This window comes from Chelmon rostratus, chromosome 6, assembly GCF_017976325.1.
Source record: "Chelmon rostratus isolate fCheRos1 chromosome 6, fCheRos1.pri, whole genome shotgun sequence".
Taxonomy (NCBI): Eukaryota; Metazoa; Chordata; class Actinopteri; order Chaetodontiformes; family Chaetodontidae; genus Chelmon; species Chelmon rostratus.
The window spans coordinates 10,903,241-10,923,003 of NC_055663.1; the positions used below are offsets into that span (position 1 = coordinate 10,903,241).

At 41.1% G+C, this 19,763-nt stretch overlaps 2 protein-coding genes across 2 annotated transcripts; one reads left to right on the forward strand and one right to left on the reverse strand.

Moving 5' to 3' along the window:
- Nucleotides 1–1,274: 1,274 nt before the first annotated feature.
- ldha (lactate dehydrogenase A4) lies at nucleotides 1,275–6,997 on the forward strand. The gene is made up of 8 exons (XM_041939908.1): nucleotides 1,275–1,355; nucleotides 3,538–3,663; nucleotides 4,177–4,294; nucleotides 4,417–4,590; nucleotides 4,740–4,913; nucleotides 5,085–5,202; nucleotides 6,357–6,480; nucleotides 6,607–6,997. Exons 2-8 carry the CDS (start codon nucleotides 3,538–3,540, stop codon nucleotides 6,769–6,771), a joined length of 999 nt encoding a protein of 332 aa, XP_041795842.1. The 5' UTR covers nucleotides 1,275–1,355; the 3' UTR covers nucleotides 6,772–6,997.
- Nucleotides 6,998–8,314: 1,317 nt separating this feature from the next.
- tsg101a (tumor susceptibility 101a) lies at nucleotides 8,315–18,151 on the reverse strand. The gene is made up of 10 exons (XM_041939907.1): nucleotides 17,764–18,151; nucleotides 17,027–17,114; nucleotides 15,841–15,906; nucleotides 15,124–15,287; nucleotides 14,561–14,687; nucleotides 13,865–13,922; nucleotides 13,475–13,569; nucleotides 11,306–11,508; nucleotides 10,952–11,191; nucleotides 8,315–10,630 (listed from the first exon to the last, which is right to left on the reverse strand). Exons 1-10 carry the CDS (start codon nucleotides 17,803–17,805, stop codon nucleotides 10,541–10,543), a joined length of 1,173 nt encoding a protein of 390 aa, XP_041795841.1. The 5' UTR covers nucleotides 17,806–18,151; the 3' UTR covers nucleotides 8,315–10,540.
- Between the last annotated feature and the right edge of the window lie 1,612 nt (nucleotides 18,152–19,763).

Below are 19,763 nucleotides of genomic sequence, written 5' to 3' on the forward strand. Positions count from 1 at the left end.
GAATTATGACATTCAGCACTTGTTATTGCTCAAATACAAATTCCATCTGTATTTTTTTTTTTTTTAAATTGTGGATGGTAGGAACATTTTGAAACCCACAAAACTTTATATATCAATAGTAGCATACAGTATATCTGAAACTGGATAGTCTGAGAGCACGAATCTTTGTTCCCTGTGTAGGCCACATGGTTGACCCAGAACAATGAGAAAACGGAAAGCCATGTTGTAACTTATAAGCAACGTCTCTGTCTTTGTCAGTCGAATCAGCTCTGTACAAACTAAGAACATTCCTCAGATAGGTAACACAAAGGGCTTGGTCCAATGCACACTTGAGTAACAGGGCTTTGTGTTGTAATAGCTGAAACCAGACAGGAGGGGGGGCTAAAACGCTGCTGTGACTGCCCGGCTCTCATCTATCCGTGGTCCTCTGGAGTAGCCATTTGCTTTTATGTGTCTGTCACATTACATGCGCCCTATAATTGAAACCTAGTGCGTTAGTCTTAAATCAACAGCCGAATGAAATACAATAAAAAAATGTATGTTGTTTTTCTTTTTTTTTTGTCATTATCTGCCTGTCTGTGGTCTGTATGTGTTTGAGTTTATGTGTTGAAAAGATATAAAAACATTGTTTAAAATACGGCAGATTACTGTTCCACTACGTTAATTTACGCTAAACACTTGGCACATCTAACCCAAACTTCCAGATTGAAGTTTCCAAGTTGAATCCCACAGATGAGTCATACTGTAAGATCATCACTACGACATCACGTATCACACATCCGCCAGCTGAGCCGTGCTACCAGCGAAATTACACAAAATGCTCTTTACAACAATTGTAAGTGGCAAAATTGCGTTAGTACAAAAACAGTCTTCTGACGAAATATTGCTTATCTTTTCCGCCATACTTGAACTACATATTTGCCGCCTGTCATCTGCCAGTGACGTTTCAGGTGGATGTAATTTTAATGAAGCTGGCAGTTTGTAGCAGCTCCGCAAACGCCAAATGACAGAGATGGTTTTCATAATATTATCATTCCAGGACGGGAACGAAGGGCGTAGCACACAATTTGTTTTTTCTACAATTACAAAATTTCTTCCTACAATCACTACCAAGAAATGTGAGCCGGCCGGAAGCGCGCAGCCTCTGCCGCATCCTGCCTCGGACGTGACCCGCAGCACGCGCAGCCGCTACACTCGCGCTCATTAGCATACACGTAGGGAACGTGCACAGAGGGGCCGTCTTTAAATAGCGCGAGGCTCCCCCTCCGCAGCACCATTTCTGCGGAAGAGACGTCCTCACGAGGAGCAGACACATTCCACTTCGGTCTTCTCACCTTTCTAACTGAAGCCTCAAGGTAAGACAAGATAACCCGTCTGAGTAGAACATTAGACAGGACCTCACCTGCACACCGCGAGCAGAAGTCATCTTTATTTTGAGGCGTTTGCTTGAACGTGGACTTTAGTAGGTAAATGGGGGGCTTGCCAACCTGATGCGCATTTTTTGAGGATACTGAGAGGGGCGTGTCGCGATCAGTACTGATAGTGTTGCCTGGTTGTGAGTTTTTACTCTTCTTCATGTGTTCCATTTGTGGAATGAGGGTTCTTGTAATTCATTCATATTCACATAAATACTTTTTTTTTTTCGTAAAACAGTAGCAGAAGCAGGATGATGCAGGGCTGTAGCTTTCCTACTTGTTACAGTAACGCTCATGTCAGTTCAATTCATGAGTTTTAAGTATGAGGCCAGAAATTATGCACATAAGAAACTATTTACATGCCCGCGAGAATAAGAGATACCTGATATGCTAATTGGGTTAGGTTAACAGAATAAGGGTAAATTGCAGGTGAAGTCTGTTTCCCTGATATTGTTTGTATTGATGTAATATACGCAGTGTTACACAAGTGGTTACATATACCCTCTGCTGCCGGTGGCGGCCGTCAGCCAGACAGCAGCCGTGACCATGAACGAACCTGGCGCTGGAAAAGCACTGCGTTCACGTGCTGAGCCATGAGGAGGCAGATCTCAGGGAGAGTGATGTTGGCGCTGCAGGTGCTGCAACAGTCTTTATTTTCTGATTAATCAGACTGGTCCCAGGTTTGGCAGTGTTGCGGATGAATATGCGTTATTTGCCACCTGTTGGCCAGTGAGATTGTCAGACTACATTCCATTCACTGTGCAAACAAAATGCAGTTCTTCCTGCTTTGAATGAAAATTCGAGTTTGATGGCATAAAATGTAATCCCAGTCATCTGCAAAATTGGATTGTGAAAGGCCGGATACTAAAACTCAGCTGTGACACTTGACACCCCATCAGAGTTCAGTGAACCCCCGCTGACTCCCCCACACTGCTGCTGATCAAGTAAAGTAAATGTCACAATGTACTGGGAAATATGATAATACAGCTGCACAAAGCAGCCTTAGTTGTCCACTTACGTTAAGTCCCAGAAATGAATATAATCCAAAGCTTGACACAAAACATCCATCTCCCTCTCCCTTTCTAACTATATCGCATTAAATTCTTTCAGCTACTAATAATCCTTCTTGTAATCCTCGTTGAGTCATGCTACAGCAGTGAATTGGCTGGTTTGTACAGCGTATTTCAGCGATAAAGGAAGGAACTCTGGCCAGTACTGAACATCTACTGTAATCTTCTACTGTAAGATAACAAAGGGTCCTCTTGTACAGCACAAACCCTGCTCACCTCAGGGACAGGTCCTGGTATGTAGTAAGCTTTCAGCTCACCTCAGAGTGAGGGATAATTGGATAAGAGGATAGTATGACTGTCCCACTTACCAGATCCTACAATTGTGTGCAAACTCACCATGGAGAGGTCTTAAATATCCTCTCGGGGAAGGTATTACAGTGTATTAATGCGGTCGGATACTCCACTACGTGCTTGTCTGCACATCAGCCCAGTAACGCTGGTGATGTAAACTTCTGTGAGTGTGAGCACTCGGCCATGGCTGCCTAACCAGGAAACATAAATAGTAGTCTGTGACGTCAGCTGGTGATGGTCTGTGCTGTACGGTGACAGGCTGCAGTACTTTCCCAGACAGGGGTTACCACGGAGACCCAGAGAGGCGCTGTGAGGCAGGAATTGCTGTCCATAAACCATTTATGGAAGTAAACATGATAGAGAGTGGTGGACTCGTGGCTACGAAACTGGAACTGGAAATAATGTCTGTGGGGTTAAGAGAAGGGCACTCTTCTAGTTTTGTAACAGAGATAAAAAGGGAAATCCAAGTTTGACTCAATCGTTGTCAGATGAGGGAGCTGTCACGTCTGCCCTGGCGTGGGCCCGTTAGTAGCAGCACATTCAAACTGTCACATACATTATGCAGCACTACTTTCCTGCCTCTCGCTTTTCACTCTCACCCTCTCTCTTCACCCTTTTATACCCCACTCCCGACTTTTTCCCCTCTTTTCCATCACATGCTCCCCCTTTCTCCCTTTCTTCCCCCCCTGTTCTTTCCCCCATTTGGCCTCCACGTCACTCACATGCCGCACCCTCCTCCCGCACCTCTTTGCTTTCCACAGATGTCCACCAAGGAGAAGCTGATTAGCCACGTGATGAAGGAGGAGCCTGTTGGCAGCAGGAACAAGGTGACGGTGGTGGGTGTCGGCATGGTGGGCATGGCCTCTGCCATCAGCATACTGCTCAAGGTGAGGCAGAAAGAAGGAGAGGAGGTGTGAGGTGAAGAGAAAGAGCTGTGTGTGTGTGTGTGTGTGTGTGTGTGTGTGTGTGTGTGTGTGTGTGTGTGTGTGTGTGTGTGCTTGCGTGTGTAAAAAGTGTTGAAATGAGGATGTAGATGGGACGATAACTTAGTGTAATGTTAAATGCTAAAAACCTCCATGCTGCCTTATCAAACAAAACTGGAGAGGAAAGTCCGCATTTCCCTTACATTGTCCAGTTCCATTCACAATCATTTAGCTGGATCGGTGCCAGCTGAGAAACAACAGGGCCTCAGAGAAACCAGGTCACAGGTCTTACAACTAATGCAGCTGTATAATCAAGGCAGAGATAAATGCTGTTGTTCCTCACTGTTATATCAGGCCGCTTACTAGAAATAACTCAAAGGTCAGCCTCACGGCTACATATTTGCTGTAAGAGACACTATATATAGGGAGCAGTAAGTTGTTGAGTGACTTATTGCACGTATGTATGTATATAATCAGGACTTGTGTGATGAGCTGGCGCTGATTGATGTGATGGAGGACAAGTTGAAGGGTGAGGCCATGGACCTGCAGCATGGATCCCTCTTCCTCAAGACACACAAGATTGTAGCCGACAAAGGTGAGCACGCACAGGACTAACTGCGGACCTTGTTTCTCGAAGGGTTTGTTTTTTAATTGTCTTGCTGGAACTGTTTACTCTGTAGCTCCATCCAAGCATCTCTCTTCTCGTCAATTTTCCAGACTACAGTGTGACTGCCAACTCCAGAGTGGTGGTGGTGACTGCTGGTGCCCGCCAGCAGGAGGGCGAGAGCCGTCTGAACCTGGTGCAGCGCAACGTCAACATCTTCAAGTTCATCATCCCAAACATCGTCAAGTACAGCCCCAACTGCATTCTGATGGTGGTTTCTAACCCAGGTTAATCAGATGGCGGAGGCGTGAATGAGGAAAGAATAGTGTTGAAATGTACTGGAGAAAACTATGATGTGTATAATACTACCACCTGTAGCTCAGCACACTTGAAAGGGTCATCGTTTCTAAGAGTTGCCGCCTCTCATCATTTCCAGTGGACATCCTGACCTACGTGGCCTGGAAGCTGAGCGGTTTCCCTCGCCACCGCGTCATCGGCTCTGGCACCAACTTGGACTCTGCCCGTTTCCGCCACCTCATGGGAGAGAGGCTCCACCTCCACCCTTCCAGCTGCCATGGCTGGATCATCGGAGAGCACGGAGACTCTAGTGGTATGCAGCTCTGATTAAAAATAAAATCCCTGACAGCTGTCCACTGTACCTATCTGTTGGTGTGTGGCAAACCTTTTAACACAGCTGCGTCTTTATGCAGCCGTGGTTGCCTTTGTGTATCCCATTTGCAATCAGGACAGTTAATCACTGTTATGCGCCTGTTTCTCATAGTGCCGGTGTGGAGCGGAGTCAATGTTGCTGGAGTTTCTCTGCAGGCCCTCAGCCCAAAAATGGGGACTGAGGGTGACAGTGAGAACTGGAAGGACGTTCATAAGATGGTGGTTGATGGGTGAGTACAAATTCATTTTCAGTAATCCGCCAAAGATCGGAAAGAACTCTCTGAACGCTCATCAATTTCATCTACATAGAAACAGATCTTTTGGGTTTAATGGCCTGTAGTTGAGTATGAACATAAAGACTAAAAATGCCAGCAGACTCAGTTGAATCCAGTGGGGCTGACGAGGCCTGGAGAGGAATTAGACCAAATCTGTGGGCCAAAAGGCAAGCAGTGACAAGTACAGTGTGCCTCTGTGTGAAGGGCTCACTCGATCCTGGCAGCCAGTACAAAGACAATAGCTGTGCTACTTCCTGTAACACCAGAACTTGCAGTCATGCTCCTGGCCTTACGTACACTCCCCACGATATACAAGACAGGATTAAACCCTGATTCAACATAAATGACCTATATCACCTGATCAGTATTCAGATCATTATTGTTGGATTTTGTACTATGAAGTTGTGTCTTTGTTTTGAAAATTAATTGATGTTTGTCCAGTAAACTTTAATATGTACTATTATTGCCTTGTCAGCCAGTCCTGACTTATCTCACCCTAGCTAGGTGCTTAGGAAGGTCAACCATGTACAAAACAATAGGTGATTTATCAAAGATCTTTGTTTCGGATATGAAATAAAAGATTCCAGGAGAGGGACAAAGACAAGGAGTACATGTACTCTACATAGCGGGTGGCTCAGCAGAGAACAAAGACCATGAGCAAAAGTGCAGCGTTCTCCACCTGCATGGCCAGTAGAGGAGAGGGCTTTTTTGAAATAGACATTTTTTACATTTTATAAAAGCAGGAAGACAGAGTTATTTTGAAACTGTAGTGTACATATCCAGGTAAGGTCATGGATTTGAGTTTATGGTTCACTACCTTTCATCAAATATTCACCTCAACTTACATGAACTGAAATTCCTTTTTTCTCACTCTGTATACATCAAGCTCAGCACAACTTTAGATACTGACCAAGCATGCAAGAGACAGTCAATTTTGTGCTTCCCCCATGGTGATAAACAGCTGAATTCTCAGCATGAAAACATCTGGAGAGAAGATGGATGAGGGATATTAGAGGAAGAAGTGGAAGCAAACACGGCCCCAAATAGGAACACAAGCCGACAGCGTTTTTTTCTCTTCAGTTCATGAAGTCTTATTGTGTGCACTGCAGGGCTTATGAGGTTATCAAGCTGAAGGGCTACACTTCCTGGGCCATTGGTATGTCTGTGGCAGACCTGGTGGAAAGCATCACGAAGAACCTGCACAAAGTGCACCCTGTGTCCACTCTGGTCCAGGTGAGGAGATTACGACGTGATGAAATTTATCGTTCTGATTACTTCACACAAACATACTGTACCTGTTTCAAATATTCTGAAATGACCCGCTAACCGCAACCTCACTGTGTTCCCTTCATCATACAGGGCATGCACGGAGTGAAGGACGAGGTCTTCCTCAGCATCCCCTGTGTCCTGGGCAACAGCGGCCTGACAGACGTGATTCACATGACACTGAAGCCAGAGGAGGAGCAGCAGCTGGTGAAGAGCGCTGAGACCCTGTGGGGCGTACAGAAGGAGCTCACTCTGTGAAGAGCACTCCTCTGAGTCCTCCAGTCCACCCTGAAACTACACTCATTACAGCGCGGCTGACTCCCTCTCACCGTACCTCCTGTGTCCAAGCGGGCGAATGAGACCTCTGAATATCTAAAGGCCAAGTGTTTGTAGCTAAACCGGTGGAGGCTAGAGTTTACCTTCAGATATTCACACATGGGTGTCCTGTGCTGCCTACCACCCGCCCTCCCCTCCCCTCCCCATGACAGAATTCCCAGAAATGCAACTCATACTTTTGGTCTTTGAGCTCAGCCTGTGTTGGAGAGAGGGGGTATTTATCTGTTGTCCTGTCTACACATGAAATGTAAGGCCTTTGCAAATTGTATACGTACTGTATGTTACTGTGCACTGTTGCTTCTTCTGTATACTCCTTGTCTATAGATGGTATTTATTCTGTGTATTCTGTGATTGTTGCCAGTTGTTTTTTTCCACTTGGTAATCTCTGTTTATTTTTTATTTGGAGTATAATGGAGACATTCCATTCTCTATGAGGAGGGCTTCCTATCCACCTACAGTCATAAGTGCACTGCTGCAAATATCACTGGGCCAGAATCCTGTGATACCAAAGTACCTTATCATTTGAGAATAGCAATGCTACTTCTGCTGGTTGGCATTGAAGCCTTTGTAAACAAACCTAACCACAAGTGCACTGACAGAAAAACTCTTTAAAAAGTAAGGTTTGAAGAACTGGTAAGAAGCATCAACAGTTTCATCTGAGAGAATTAAACGGTTGCCAACGAATTGACTTGCCATAATTCTGCTCAGCATAGAGATAACAGAGAGCCAATGGGAAAGATTCAGCTGCAATCATGACCTTAGAACAGGTTGTGAATCATAAACGTTAACAATCCTACAGAAGCTGTCTGTTTGCACACCCTAATTACCCTCAAAGGGTTTTGTATTTATTTTAATCCACCTGACTCTGGAAAAAAGTACATCAAGAGAACAATGATGGTATTATTTATAACTGTTAATACTGTTAAGATCTATTTATGTATTAATATTACGACATTAGGTGTGGTCTAAAAGTCACCTGACTCAATCAAGAAATGTACCTGTCATGGCAGCTGGATATTGATTTTTATTTGTGGTAAACATCAAATAAATCTGCCAGGATACAGATACAAGTCTGTCCTTTGTCCCGTCCTGTGTTTGTCATCCAAGCTAGCAAAAGGCAGTTTGTATGTGTTTACAGGGCAGCTGACTCAGCTGCTCTCAGTGCACAGCTATGGGTCAACGCATGGCACAGGCTTTTATGCCAGAGATCAAAATGTGGTCACTTGCAACTATTTGTGACATCATGGCAAGGTGAACACAGACACCTACTGTTGGTAAATACTGCTGCACCTGCTGACCAATACCAGTGTTTTTTAAAAACTGTCATCATATTTGTTGACTTTGTCCAACAGGTGTGTGCGACAGAGAAAAACACAATTGGAGGTTACTTTTCAGTGATTAGTAACCTATCGAACAATGAAAAGTACATTGTGAAATATTAATGAAATGACATGGAGGTGAAACATTAAATCAGATTTCTTTTATTTGTACTGATTTACATAAATCTACAGATATAAAAGAACAGATGGTCTATGGTTGAATTGGAAACAAGAAAAAAATAACAGTAGATATTCTATCATACAATTCAAAGTGCATTTAGTAAAAGGCTAGTTTAAATGAGACCTGTCTGCAAACTTTACATAAGTTAACTTTTTGATCAGCACAATAGTTCTTTTGTATGTTATTTTCTGTATCCTTGTACACTCCGGCTTTATTCACAACTTCTTCCTTAAGTTTATTGAAAACTTAAACCTCTCAGCAGGACTGAGAATGAGTGGACAACACAGGAATGCAGAAAAGAAAAAAAAAGTGAAAATTTCCTTTGTAATCCTGTAAAGTCTGTCAAGACCGTCGTCCACCTTAAACAGAAACACTGTACAGAGTAAACCAACCAATGTACACGATTGTTTACTGATGTCAGACTGGAGGGTAGACCTGAGCAGCTGACAGACAATGAAAGAACCTCACTCACACCACTGTTGAGAGAGAGACAGACAGACAGACCCACTCACACACACACACAAACAAGCAACAGGGAAAAACAAATTGTAGTGAGGACAGGTGGGCATGGGGGCTTAAAATTTAGCTCATTACCAGACTCAAACAAAACAGTGAACAGTGAGTGAAAACTGTTCAGGCTCATGATCATCATCATCCCTACTGTATGAAAAGCGATCACTTTGACTCCATGGCTACTGAATAGGCGCCAGACCTCATGCAGCATTAAATCCCGAGGCCGACCTCAGTCCCTCCTGAAAGGTTGCCATGGGTATTTATATCAGAGCGTAACCTTTTCATTATGAATGGCATGGACATCTGGGGCTCGATACAAAGGCCCTCTCTACTAGCCCCAAACAATTTGTGCTTACTAGCCAAATGACTTTGTCTGGCAAAGGGATTTGCTAACAGAACCTGTGGGCTACCCTGTAGTGCAACATACAGTGGCATGCAAAAGTTTGGGCACCCTTTGTGAAAATTTGTTATTGTGACTAGCCAAGTGAGTGAAAGATGACCCGATTTCCACAAGGCATAAAGATGAATATTCTATCCTGCAAGCAGCTGCCTAGCACACTGAAAACTAAAATAATTGATGCGGCTATGAGAAGATTGTAAACAGTTTCCAGGTAGCTATTTTCATAATAGTATAAAATAATAATATAAAAGTTCATAATACGTGAAGATATGGTAGTTAACAGGAACGGTGGAGGTCAAGCTGAGGTCTGGAAGACCAAAAAAGCTTTTCAGAGAGTAGTGTAGATTTGCTAGAAAGGCGAATCAAACCCCCAGTTTGACTGCAAAAGATATTCAGGAAGGTTAAGCAAACTCTCCTGTGGTGGTGCATTGTTCTGTGTAGCAACACCTGCACAAATATGAAATGGAAGAGTCACCTCAACTTTACCTTTCCTGTATCCTCACCACAGTATTCATCTTCAGAAGTTTGCAAAGGAACAAGTAAACATGTGCGATTTGAAAACGAGTCCTGTAGACTGATGAAGTTAAAATAAAACTTTTTGGCTGCAATGAGCAAAGGTATGTTTGGAAGAAATCTCCAACTGTCACGCATGAGGGTGGACTGATCATGCATAAAATATTACAGAGATCTTTAACTTTATGAATTTTGGAAATCGGGTAATCTTTTACTCACTTAGCTAGCAATCACAGAAACTTTGAAATGCCACTGTATACAGGACAACACATTAATTCACTGTGCGCCAACCCAGTGACATCACAAAGACGGAACAGACTCACATCTCACTTTAACCAACATGATGTGTGTGTCAAGCATGTTTTTGTGTCAGCCACAGTACCTGGTTCACAACGTGGTCACAGCAATTCTTAACAAATTTTGGGGCGGAAAAGTAATGCTGTCATGTTGTGTAACTGGCTCGTGGCTGTTAATGCATACTGATCTCAAAGAAATATTTGGTCAGATCAAAACACAAATGATGTCATATTCAAACTGTGGCCACACAGTTTGAAATATCACTGTGCTCAACAAGACCAAGTCCAATTCTTCATACATTTTTACAATTCTCTGTTGTTGCTGTTCAGATTTCTGTCTCATAAGTACAGATTACATTGACAGCAGCTGATTGAACAAGAAGATGTTAAAAAGGGAATAAAAGAGAGGATAAAGAGAAGAGAGGAAGAGAGCATGAAGATATGAATGTTTCCAGGTCAGTGGGGAGGGTCAGTAGAGGTCACTAAGGCCGGCAGTCTTGCGGGCTTTCTGCATGAGGGCACGAAGCTGAAACTGCTTCCTGGACAGAAGGCGTACATGCTGTAACAAAAGAGAGTAAGAGTCAATAAGGTTAAAACCACTGATTACTCAAGTGTGTCTACACAGGATGCTTTTCAGTCTGACAGAACAAATATGCTGCTCTTCTAGTCAATACAACTGTCTATACAGGCGTGTCACTTGTGCTATGCGTGTGTAAAACTATGAGCCAAAGCATACTCTTTACACTTCAAGTCTATTTTCTCCTGTTTTACACACGTAATTACAATGATTGTGTGTAGGGATCTTGGTGCTGACATTATGCACGAAACTCAATGCTGTGCCTGAACACGTCCTGTGTAGGACGTGTGTTCATGTGGTCACCTTGAGAAAAACCTCCAGGTCTATGACGCCCCTGCGCAAGGCCTCTCCCAGGTAGAAGATAGTGTCCTCAATTGCATTTTCTTCAGCATACAGGTTCAGGATCTGTTTGTACAGCGGAGCTGTGGGCACAATGACGTCATCAATGTCATTGTTCTCTGATTGGTTCTCCATCTTCTCCAATGCCTCACTCAGCTCTTCATCCTTTCTCTTCAGCAGATCGATATTCCTGTCCACCTCAGTCTAGTAGAAACATGATGATCACAACCATGTAATTTTTGTTATGATGGGGGGAAAAAAAACAGCAGAGGACAGAAAAATACAGATACAATATTGAAAAAGATGAGTATCTCTCACCACTTCCTGGTCCAGTCTTGAAACCATCTCCTCCAGTTTCTGATGTCCTTTCTTCAGGTCCTCTTCTGTTCGCTTCAGGGCATCCAGTTCTGCCTGAGCTCTATCCATCTCCTCCTTCATCCTCCAGCGAAGCTTGTCACTCACAGCTGAAATCAGAGATGCGCGGATGGTGTCCTCGCCAATGGTGCCATCTCTGCCCGGGCCTTAAGACGAAGAGGTTAAGAGCAGATGTGAGAAGAAACAGAAAACATTTCCACAATTGTGGGAAAAATGGGGATCCCTGCACACTGTAAAAATGCAGTCCAATAGAACATTGCGGCAGTAAACACTCTTCCTCATGATAAGGCTGTAGTCTTCTGTGGTGTTCTATTGGGCTGCACACCAGTAAAAGGCTAAATATGATATTTGCATCACATGAATTTCACTGAAGCTCTATTAGAATTCACAAAGTTAGTACAATTGTATGTTTCAGGTTTTCTAATATTTTGTTCACACATAATGTATATGAACATGAGAATAACCAAAATAATAAAATATCGAACAGATAAGTAAGTAAAACACCATTACAAACTAAACGCTCAAAAACTGATAAATACCAGGTTATGTAAGTAAAAAGGCACTGATAGGTGTCTTGAGAGTTAAGACCACCTCATGTCCAGTGTGGGGTCAGCACTACAAATGTCAGAGTTGATTCAGCCTTGCGATATGAGTAGTCTACTGGCATACACTAAATATAGGAGACAGCTAAAGCTCCTTCTGCATGCTGGTCCTTGTTCAGCATTTCACTGGTGGTACCTGATGTTAGAACAGCAGATAAGTATCAAGCAGTGTTGGGAGTGGGAACTGTAATTCCACTTCTCCAGAACGCATGATAAAATGCACCCGGGGTCAAAAATGTCATCAGACCCATTATGAAAACTAACAAAAAGTAATATCTGCATTTTGCAATATAAAACAGCAAATTTCACAAACTACTCAGTCCAGCACTAGGCATGCATAATGGGAAAATGACACTTTGTGGTCCTTCTGCAGGGCACAAATGTAGGCAGGAAATAAACATGGAGGGGAGTGAACGTGACACAGAACAATGTAATTCTGGACATGAGATAGACTCTGACCAGCCAAGAGAAAACGAGGAGCTCGTACCTAAAAGAGGGGTTACTTCTGGATGTGGTTTAGACATAAAAAGTCTGACATAGACCGTACTAATCTCTTTTACCACCTAGGCAACAATCGTGTCAAACAGTACTGAGAGTCTATGGATGAGAGGCACAAAAGTACAGTCCAGTGCTCAAAACAAACACCCGACTTGGATCGTGTTTGCAACTATAGTTGAAAAGTGTTTTCTTTTGACCTTCTGTATATGTATAAGCTATATAATCTTATACATTAATATTTTATAGTTTGTTACATGCTTAATTGAAAATTTGCACTTTCAAACTATAATAAGAAATGGGCCTCTACATGTGATCATTTTACATAAGCTATTTATTTATTTAATATACAGAAAAAGTGCTACATCAAGATATGTATCCTTATCTGGATATGAAATGATCTATATCAGGATATGAGATTTCGGTCATATCACACAGCCCTGCTTTTAAATGGGGTAACTAACTGTCACTAATTACTATTTTTTAGAAAATGGGACAACACCGATAACGAGATCATAGTTCTGTCTTTGTGAGGAGTAACTGTTCCCATACTAAATATAGCGCTGAGTGCTTCTGGGTGGCAGAGCTGGAAGGGCAACTGGTCCTTTCCCTTCAGGTCCATCCCACCCTTTGGCCTTTAATGCTCCCCACTCTAGTTACGCTAAAGACCTTTCGGCTCAGCGCGCCTTCGAAGTCACACAGAGGGTGAGGGAGTTTGAGTCAAAAGGTCAAGTGTCATCATTCAGGGTTAACTAAAGACCATGGAAAGGTGTATTGCATTGTGTTTTCAGGGCCGAATTCAACTTTGGCTGAGCGCTGAATCAGTGTATAGAATTACTAAGAAAAAAACAGATATGCGCATAGAGAAGTGCAGACAGTCACTATTTCTGAGAGAACATATTCATCTTGCCTTTTGTTGTGCTTGAGCAAAAAACTTTTGAATCCTGTGCTAATCTTAAACTTTCAAATGAGAAAGAGAATTAAAGCAACCTGTGATACTAAATGTGATACATACCCACTGTGGAAACTGGAGTCTGGGTGGGGTAGTGTGCAGGTCCAGCAGTGGCTGGGTAGGAGTTACCAGATGGGTACTGGTATCCTGGGTAGCCTCTGCAAATATGACACAATATGATCGACAAAAAGCTCCATATCTTCCATTAAAACAATGTCATATGTTGAACCTTGTGTGCTATCTATTGTGCATTCACTCCTGTTTAATCTAAACAAATGTTTCACACAAGTGTAAGTGAACCAGTTGTACTGTGTTTCAATAATAAATTTCCTTCTGTGTGATATGCTGCTTAAGAAAGCATGAAAACAAACACGTCAGGACAGGTTTGTTGAGAATACAGTGTACTTGTGTGGGCTGGAGAGGGAGCTGAGAACTGCTCAGCAAAAGTCTTACCCTGGGTTTGGGTTTGGGCCATAGGATGAGACCGCTGGCATGCCAGGCATGTAGGATGCTGTAGTACAGAGAGATCAGGCATCAAACAATCAGATCTGATAACATACAAGTCAAAATATTCTTTATCTCTTCTCACACAGACACAATGACTTTCATTTTTCATGGAGTGCTGTAGTATCTGAGCTCCACCTGGTGTTCAAGGAAATAAATGCATCACTAACAACATGATACAATAATAAGGCAAGTCTGGCAATAAACATCAGCAATAATGCTGAGTATGACCTGCACATATTTTGCAATTTTGTGATTGTTTAGGCAAAATGGAGAATTATGATTAAAAATCATTTATGAACTTTGAAGAAGAAATAGGGACACGTGGTTAAAGTTACACTTTTTAAGCCTTACAATTAATCCTACCTTCATGAGGATTGTAATATTTCTTTTTAACTATTCTGGAAAGGTGTTTAGTCAACTTTACAGACATTTTGAAAGGTGTAGTTTGTGGTGCTTATTAACTGTATCTTTTATTAGAGGTGTTTCTAATACTTTAACTGCCATCAGTGATAAATGGGTTGGACAAACACATTTCAGTGTACTGAGAGATGTTCAGTGCATTAATAATTTCAATAGCACCATATCACTTTGAATGAAAACAGTCAGTGGACCATCTTGTTCTTCTGAAACTATGCCACTCACGGTTGGGTGGTCCAGCTGCTTGGAAGGCTTGGTAGGGAGCTTGTGTGGTGGGGCGAGAAAACACAGGAGGCTCCTCTCCAAACACTACAATCATGACCTGAATCAGACCATACAGGTCTGACTGAGGCTGTGAAAACACATTGCAAAAGGCAAGTTTTATTAACCAAGACAAGAAATGCAGAATGCTATTCAAATGACCGAAAGGTGTGTCACTGTCAAACATTATCTGGAGCCACAGCTACATTTATGGCAATCAAGATTACGCTATCTGTGCTGACAGATGGGTAGTCACAGACAGATTCAAGATATTCCACAAAGTTACAGTGTAACTTATTGTTATGCAGTAAATAGTGTTGTAGGATAACTCCAACTTCTATAGATGTCAAAAACTCAAAGTCAAGTCATAACTCAAATTTTTTACAGCATTATACAAAGCTATTTATTTAGTATTCATTTTAAATCATGTTTTTTACATTTTATATTACACACTCTTACACACATATTGTCATGGCCTAAATGAACTGTCTGTCATTCAAAATACTGACTGAAGACCTCGCACTTACATGCTTCCACTCATGTAGATAAGGTAGGTAGATCTTGCCGTTGGCATCAATGTGCTTGCCAGTTTTAATCATCATGGCACTGGTAGGTTTGACAAAACATATGGGAGGGTTGTAAGGATATGTGTCCAGCAACCACAGACACACTGGGATGTTGTAGACATTGCCTGCAGGAAACACACACAGACACAATGTTATAACTGTTTTTCTACCTCAATTTCATCATCACCCCACCTTTCACACTTGACAAACTATGTTATTACACATGTTTATAAATCAAAATATGCTGTACAACACACAAATATATATTCTGCAGTCTAAAAATCTCCTGCAACCCCATCTTGATATTGGAGTAAAACAATGCATGATGCAGTTTGTTTGCCTGAACACATGCTGGTTCTGAAATTGTATGTGTGTTTTCGTTAAGATGGATCCTCTTTCTGTGTCACCTCAGCTGACACAAAGACACACATTTGTTACTTTACTCCAGGCTACAAATGGCAAGTTTAGCTTGAGATAGTGCATGACAAATAGAGCAAGCTAGAGTGAACACAAAAGAGAGGAAGGAGGTAGGAGTAGGTAAGCATAAACAAAACTAAATGGAAACTGACACTTAACTGTCTATGCCCCTGTGTTTCAAATTCTACAAAGGAATCATGAGCTCAATATGTTTTTGTAGAAAAACTGTTTCCTAAAAAGCAAGAGAAATATTCTCTCTACCTCTGTAGCTCACTGGGACTGTTCCTGTCAAGCTCATCAGGTCTCTTGTTGATCCATCATTAAACACTGAAATACAAGAAGTTTCCACATCAACAAGCAAAACAAGCTGGATGTATATCATCATATAACCATAGTAGGGGTGCACGATAATTATCGGGCTGATAACAGGAAATTATGATCTCATTCCGATAAGTCCGATATCATGACGAATAGCCCCAATAACATTTATATTTTTGTCAGCACGTCAGTGCCTAGATAGATAGATTGATAGATATACTTTATTTATCGCAAGCTGGGAAACTGCAGTTCAGCAGCAGCATTACACACAGTAGAATAAGACTATAAAGAACAAACTATACATAACAAAATATCAAAATAGCAAGCAGTAAAAATTATATACATAATAATAAAATAGCAAACAGTAGTAATAAAAAGTATTGCACAAAAAAGAATATCTACAGCCTCACTCCCACTATGAGACCCGAATGGCCTGCAGTGAATGCTGCGTTCAAGTGGCATCGGCATAATCAGAAAAACTATCTCACTGGGAAAAATCAAGAATACCCCCTCATGCCAGAAAACAACTCGTTAACTCGGTCATAATTTTGTTAGTTGCTGACTTGAATTGATATTCGCAGTATTTTTCCACATGTTACAATGACATATTGTCATTGAGGAATGCACTTTTTTCAGTTTGTTTACATAGAAATGTTTGAATCTAACTTGTGTCAGTGCATTAATTTTCTATGTATATTTATTTTTTTGTAAACTTCTGGAATGCACTTTTTCAGTTTGTTATCCTGATGCATGTATATGCATCAGTTCAAGAGGCCTTTATTTTCTATAACAGTAAGTAAGCACCTTATTTATATTGAATGGAGATATCAAGTAGGTTTGTTTGATAGCTTTAAGAAAATGTTTGAGAGGTTTGCCAGTAGTTTTTCATTGGAAAAAATAAATATTTCTTCTTTTAAAGAGTCAAAACTGTTTTTGGCTTTGTTCGTAGTATTGATGTCATGAAATTAGATATGTGTGTTATCAGTTATCGGTTATGGGTATCTGCCTTTAGGAGCTGAATGTTATCGGTATCCGTGTTAAAAAAACAGCTATCGTGCATCCCTAAAGCACAGAATATAAAACTGAGACCAGACAGTCAAAAAACAGGAGATCATTATCATCAATTTACCATAAGCATCCATAAGCGGCTTCAAGTCCTTGTATTGGGAGATGACATTGGTTATCTCACGAACAGTCAGATCTCTGTATTTATATTGCTGAACGATGACAACAAAAGAAGAGGGGAGAAACACAATCTATGTTAGTATACTGACAGCTTATATTTAATGTATAAGTCTAAATAAAATGAATACACCAGTAATTTGCATTATCAAAAATGGCTGATTGAGCCTTAACTTCTGCAATTTAGAATGACCCAGTGGCTGCCTTATACATAAATAATTTATGCTTAATTCAAATAGCAATGAAAATCAACCAAACAGTGTATTCTTCATTAAGATTACAAGCGTCAGAAAATGTTATACGGGCGGTAAAAAGATAACTAGCATATGAAAACGTTGTTTCAAAAAATGGGTGAAAAACAGTCACGCTCAAGAAATGACGTTTAGAAAGCAAGCTTATAGCTACAATATTAGCGGTGTTAGCCAGGTGGCTATGCTAGCCTGTCAAACACAATAGGTGGGGTCTTAACTGAATGCCTCTCAATAGTGACCCTTTATAACAAAATCAAATGTTTAACAAACTAAACTTGAGGGGAAAACTGGCCGTTAATTAATAATTATCCACTCCAGAAACGTGACTCTGCTAACTAGCTACTGGTAACGTTGTCATGTTTGGTATCGGTAACACTGGCTGACTTGCTACTATTGGCCAGCAAGTGCCGCAACAGTTGAGCAGCTGGCTTACCTTCAGCATTTTCTTCAGGGCACCTTCGTTGACAACTGCCATGGTTTTTGAGTGTTTGTTTTAACTGTTATGAATGAGCTAAATGAGTGAACAGCTGACTTTTAAGCCAGCTGGAGTGGCAGCTAATACAAGCTAACGCTAGCTAGCAGGTCTTCAGTGAATGCTAGGCTAAAGTTAGCCCAGCCTCGGGCCCGACTACAATTGACTCGGTGTTTATATGAAGCCCTCCAATCCAACACGAATAATGTCTCTGTCGTTGACCCCTTAACACTCACTAAATAAAGCAAAAATAGAAAGTAGACAAAAACAGGTAGTCAGTAGGTCTGTAAAGAGGCCGAAAAACAAATATCCGATAGTCAACAACAGGAATTTCCGGCATTCCACCTGGCAGCTTCCGGTCCGCGTGTGACGTTGGCAGTAGACGAGTGGTTCCCAAGGTGTGGTCCGGGGGAACCTTCGCAGTCTGAACTATAGCCAAGGGGTCTGCAAGAAAAACTAAGTAATAATCCAATTTCAGTCCTTTCATTTACGTCATCACTAAGACAGTATGTATGCAGATAATTGACTCGTACTGTAGGTGTGACTTTCCACCTCAGCTATGGCACAGTTATGTATTTTATTTTCATAAGCACCATATTGTCATGACCATATTGTCTCTTACAGATTTGAGCTGATCCAGTGCTGTATTTTTAATGATTCATCAGATAAACTATCATTTTATGCACGTTGTTATTCTCTAACAAATCAAATAACTCAATCAAAGGTGGCTGAGTGAAAACAGATGCAGACATAGTCAAGTTCTAACTCTTGCTGCATTAAGTGACCTGATTATATGAAAAAGAACAGAAATAGTTTCCCAAACTGTGAAGGCTAGCCAAAAAGCAATTCAAGGAAGAAAATTTCATTAAATACACATCTCGGAATTCAGGATGACAGATTTAATATGAAACCACCTAGAGTTGAGGGATAAATTGCGTTAGATGAGTTTTGTTCACACATCACATATTAGGGCAAAATCAAAAGTTTGCTTAGTAATTATACAAAACTGTTGGTTTGGCAATTCTACCAAAAGTCATTCCTACAATAATAAAAACAATGCACACAAACTTGTTTAGAATGGGACTTGATTTACAATACCAGGATCAATGTGCCACTTTTCACATGAGGATGGATAATGATGTAAACTAAAAGGCTTGTTTTTTGGAATGGTTTTGGCTTTTGACTCTGTATAAAAAGTTGAGACTAATCCAGAATGTATCTTAAGCATCCATTACCAAATAAATCACAGCAATTTTAAACACAGTAACAGTGACAGATTACAACAACAAGCAAAAACATGACTTGCACTAATGAACAACCTTAAAAAGCACTGTTATGGTGTGGTCAGAATATCTGTTCAGTATGCTCTGTCGAAATCAGGTGAGCTGCACTTTTTTTTTATAACAGGCCATGTTTTATTGGACTGCACCTAGCAGTGCATGTTTTTTGCTCAGTTTATAACTTCTCTCTTCACTGGTCAAAAGTCCACAACATTTGAGGATAAGAGCACAACAAATGCCTTTGTGTGCTGTTCAGGCACAGCTTTATGGGTCGCTTGTAAATCAATTTGAGCCAATTAAAATTCAGACATTCAGATCCCAAAGTAGTTTGTTATGCTCACATGAAAAACATTTAAAAACATTTAAAAAATAATGCAATACATTCACATCAAACAGAGCAGGTATGTTATCATCACATGCTCCTACATTTACAGTGTAAATCATTTCAAAAATAGGTGTTATCTGTCTGACATTATGAATTAATGATACATACAATAATAAATGGATACCATTTGACACCGTGCACAGGGTAAAATACTTAATCACATGCAACACACAAACAGTATTCTAAGGAGTCAGATCAGGCTCAGTCTTAATGAATTAACACAGAAGGATTCACAAATGTATTTCAGGATTTATATGTAAACAACTCTCTCCACGTAGATATATATCAAGGCACAC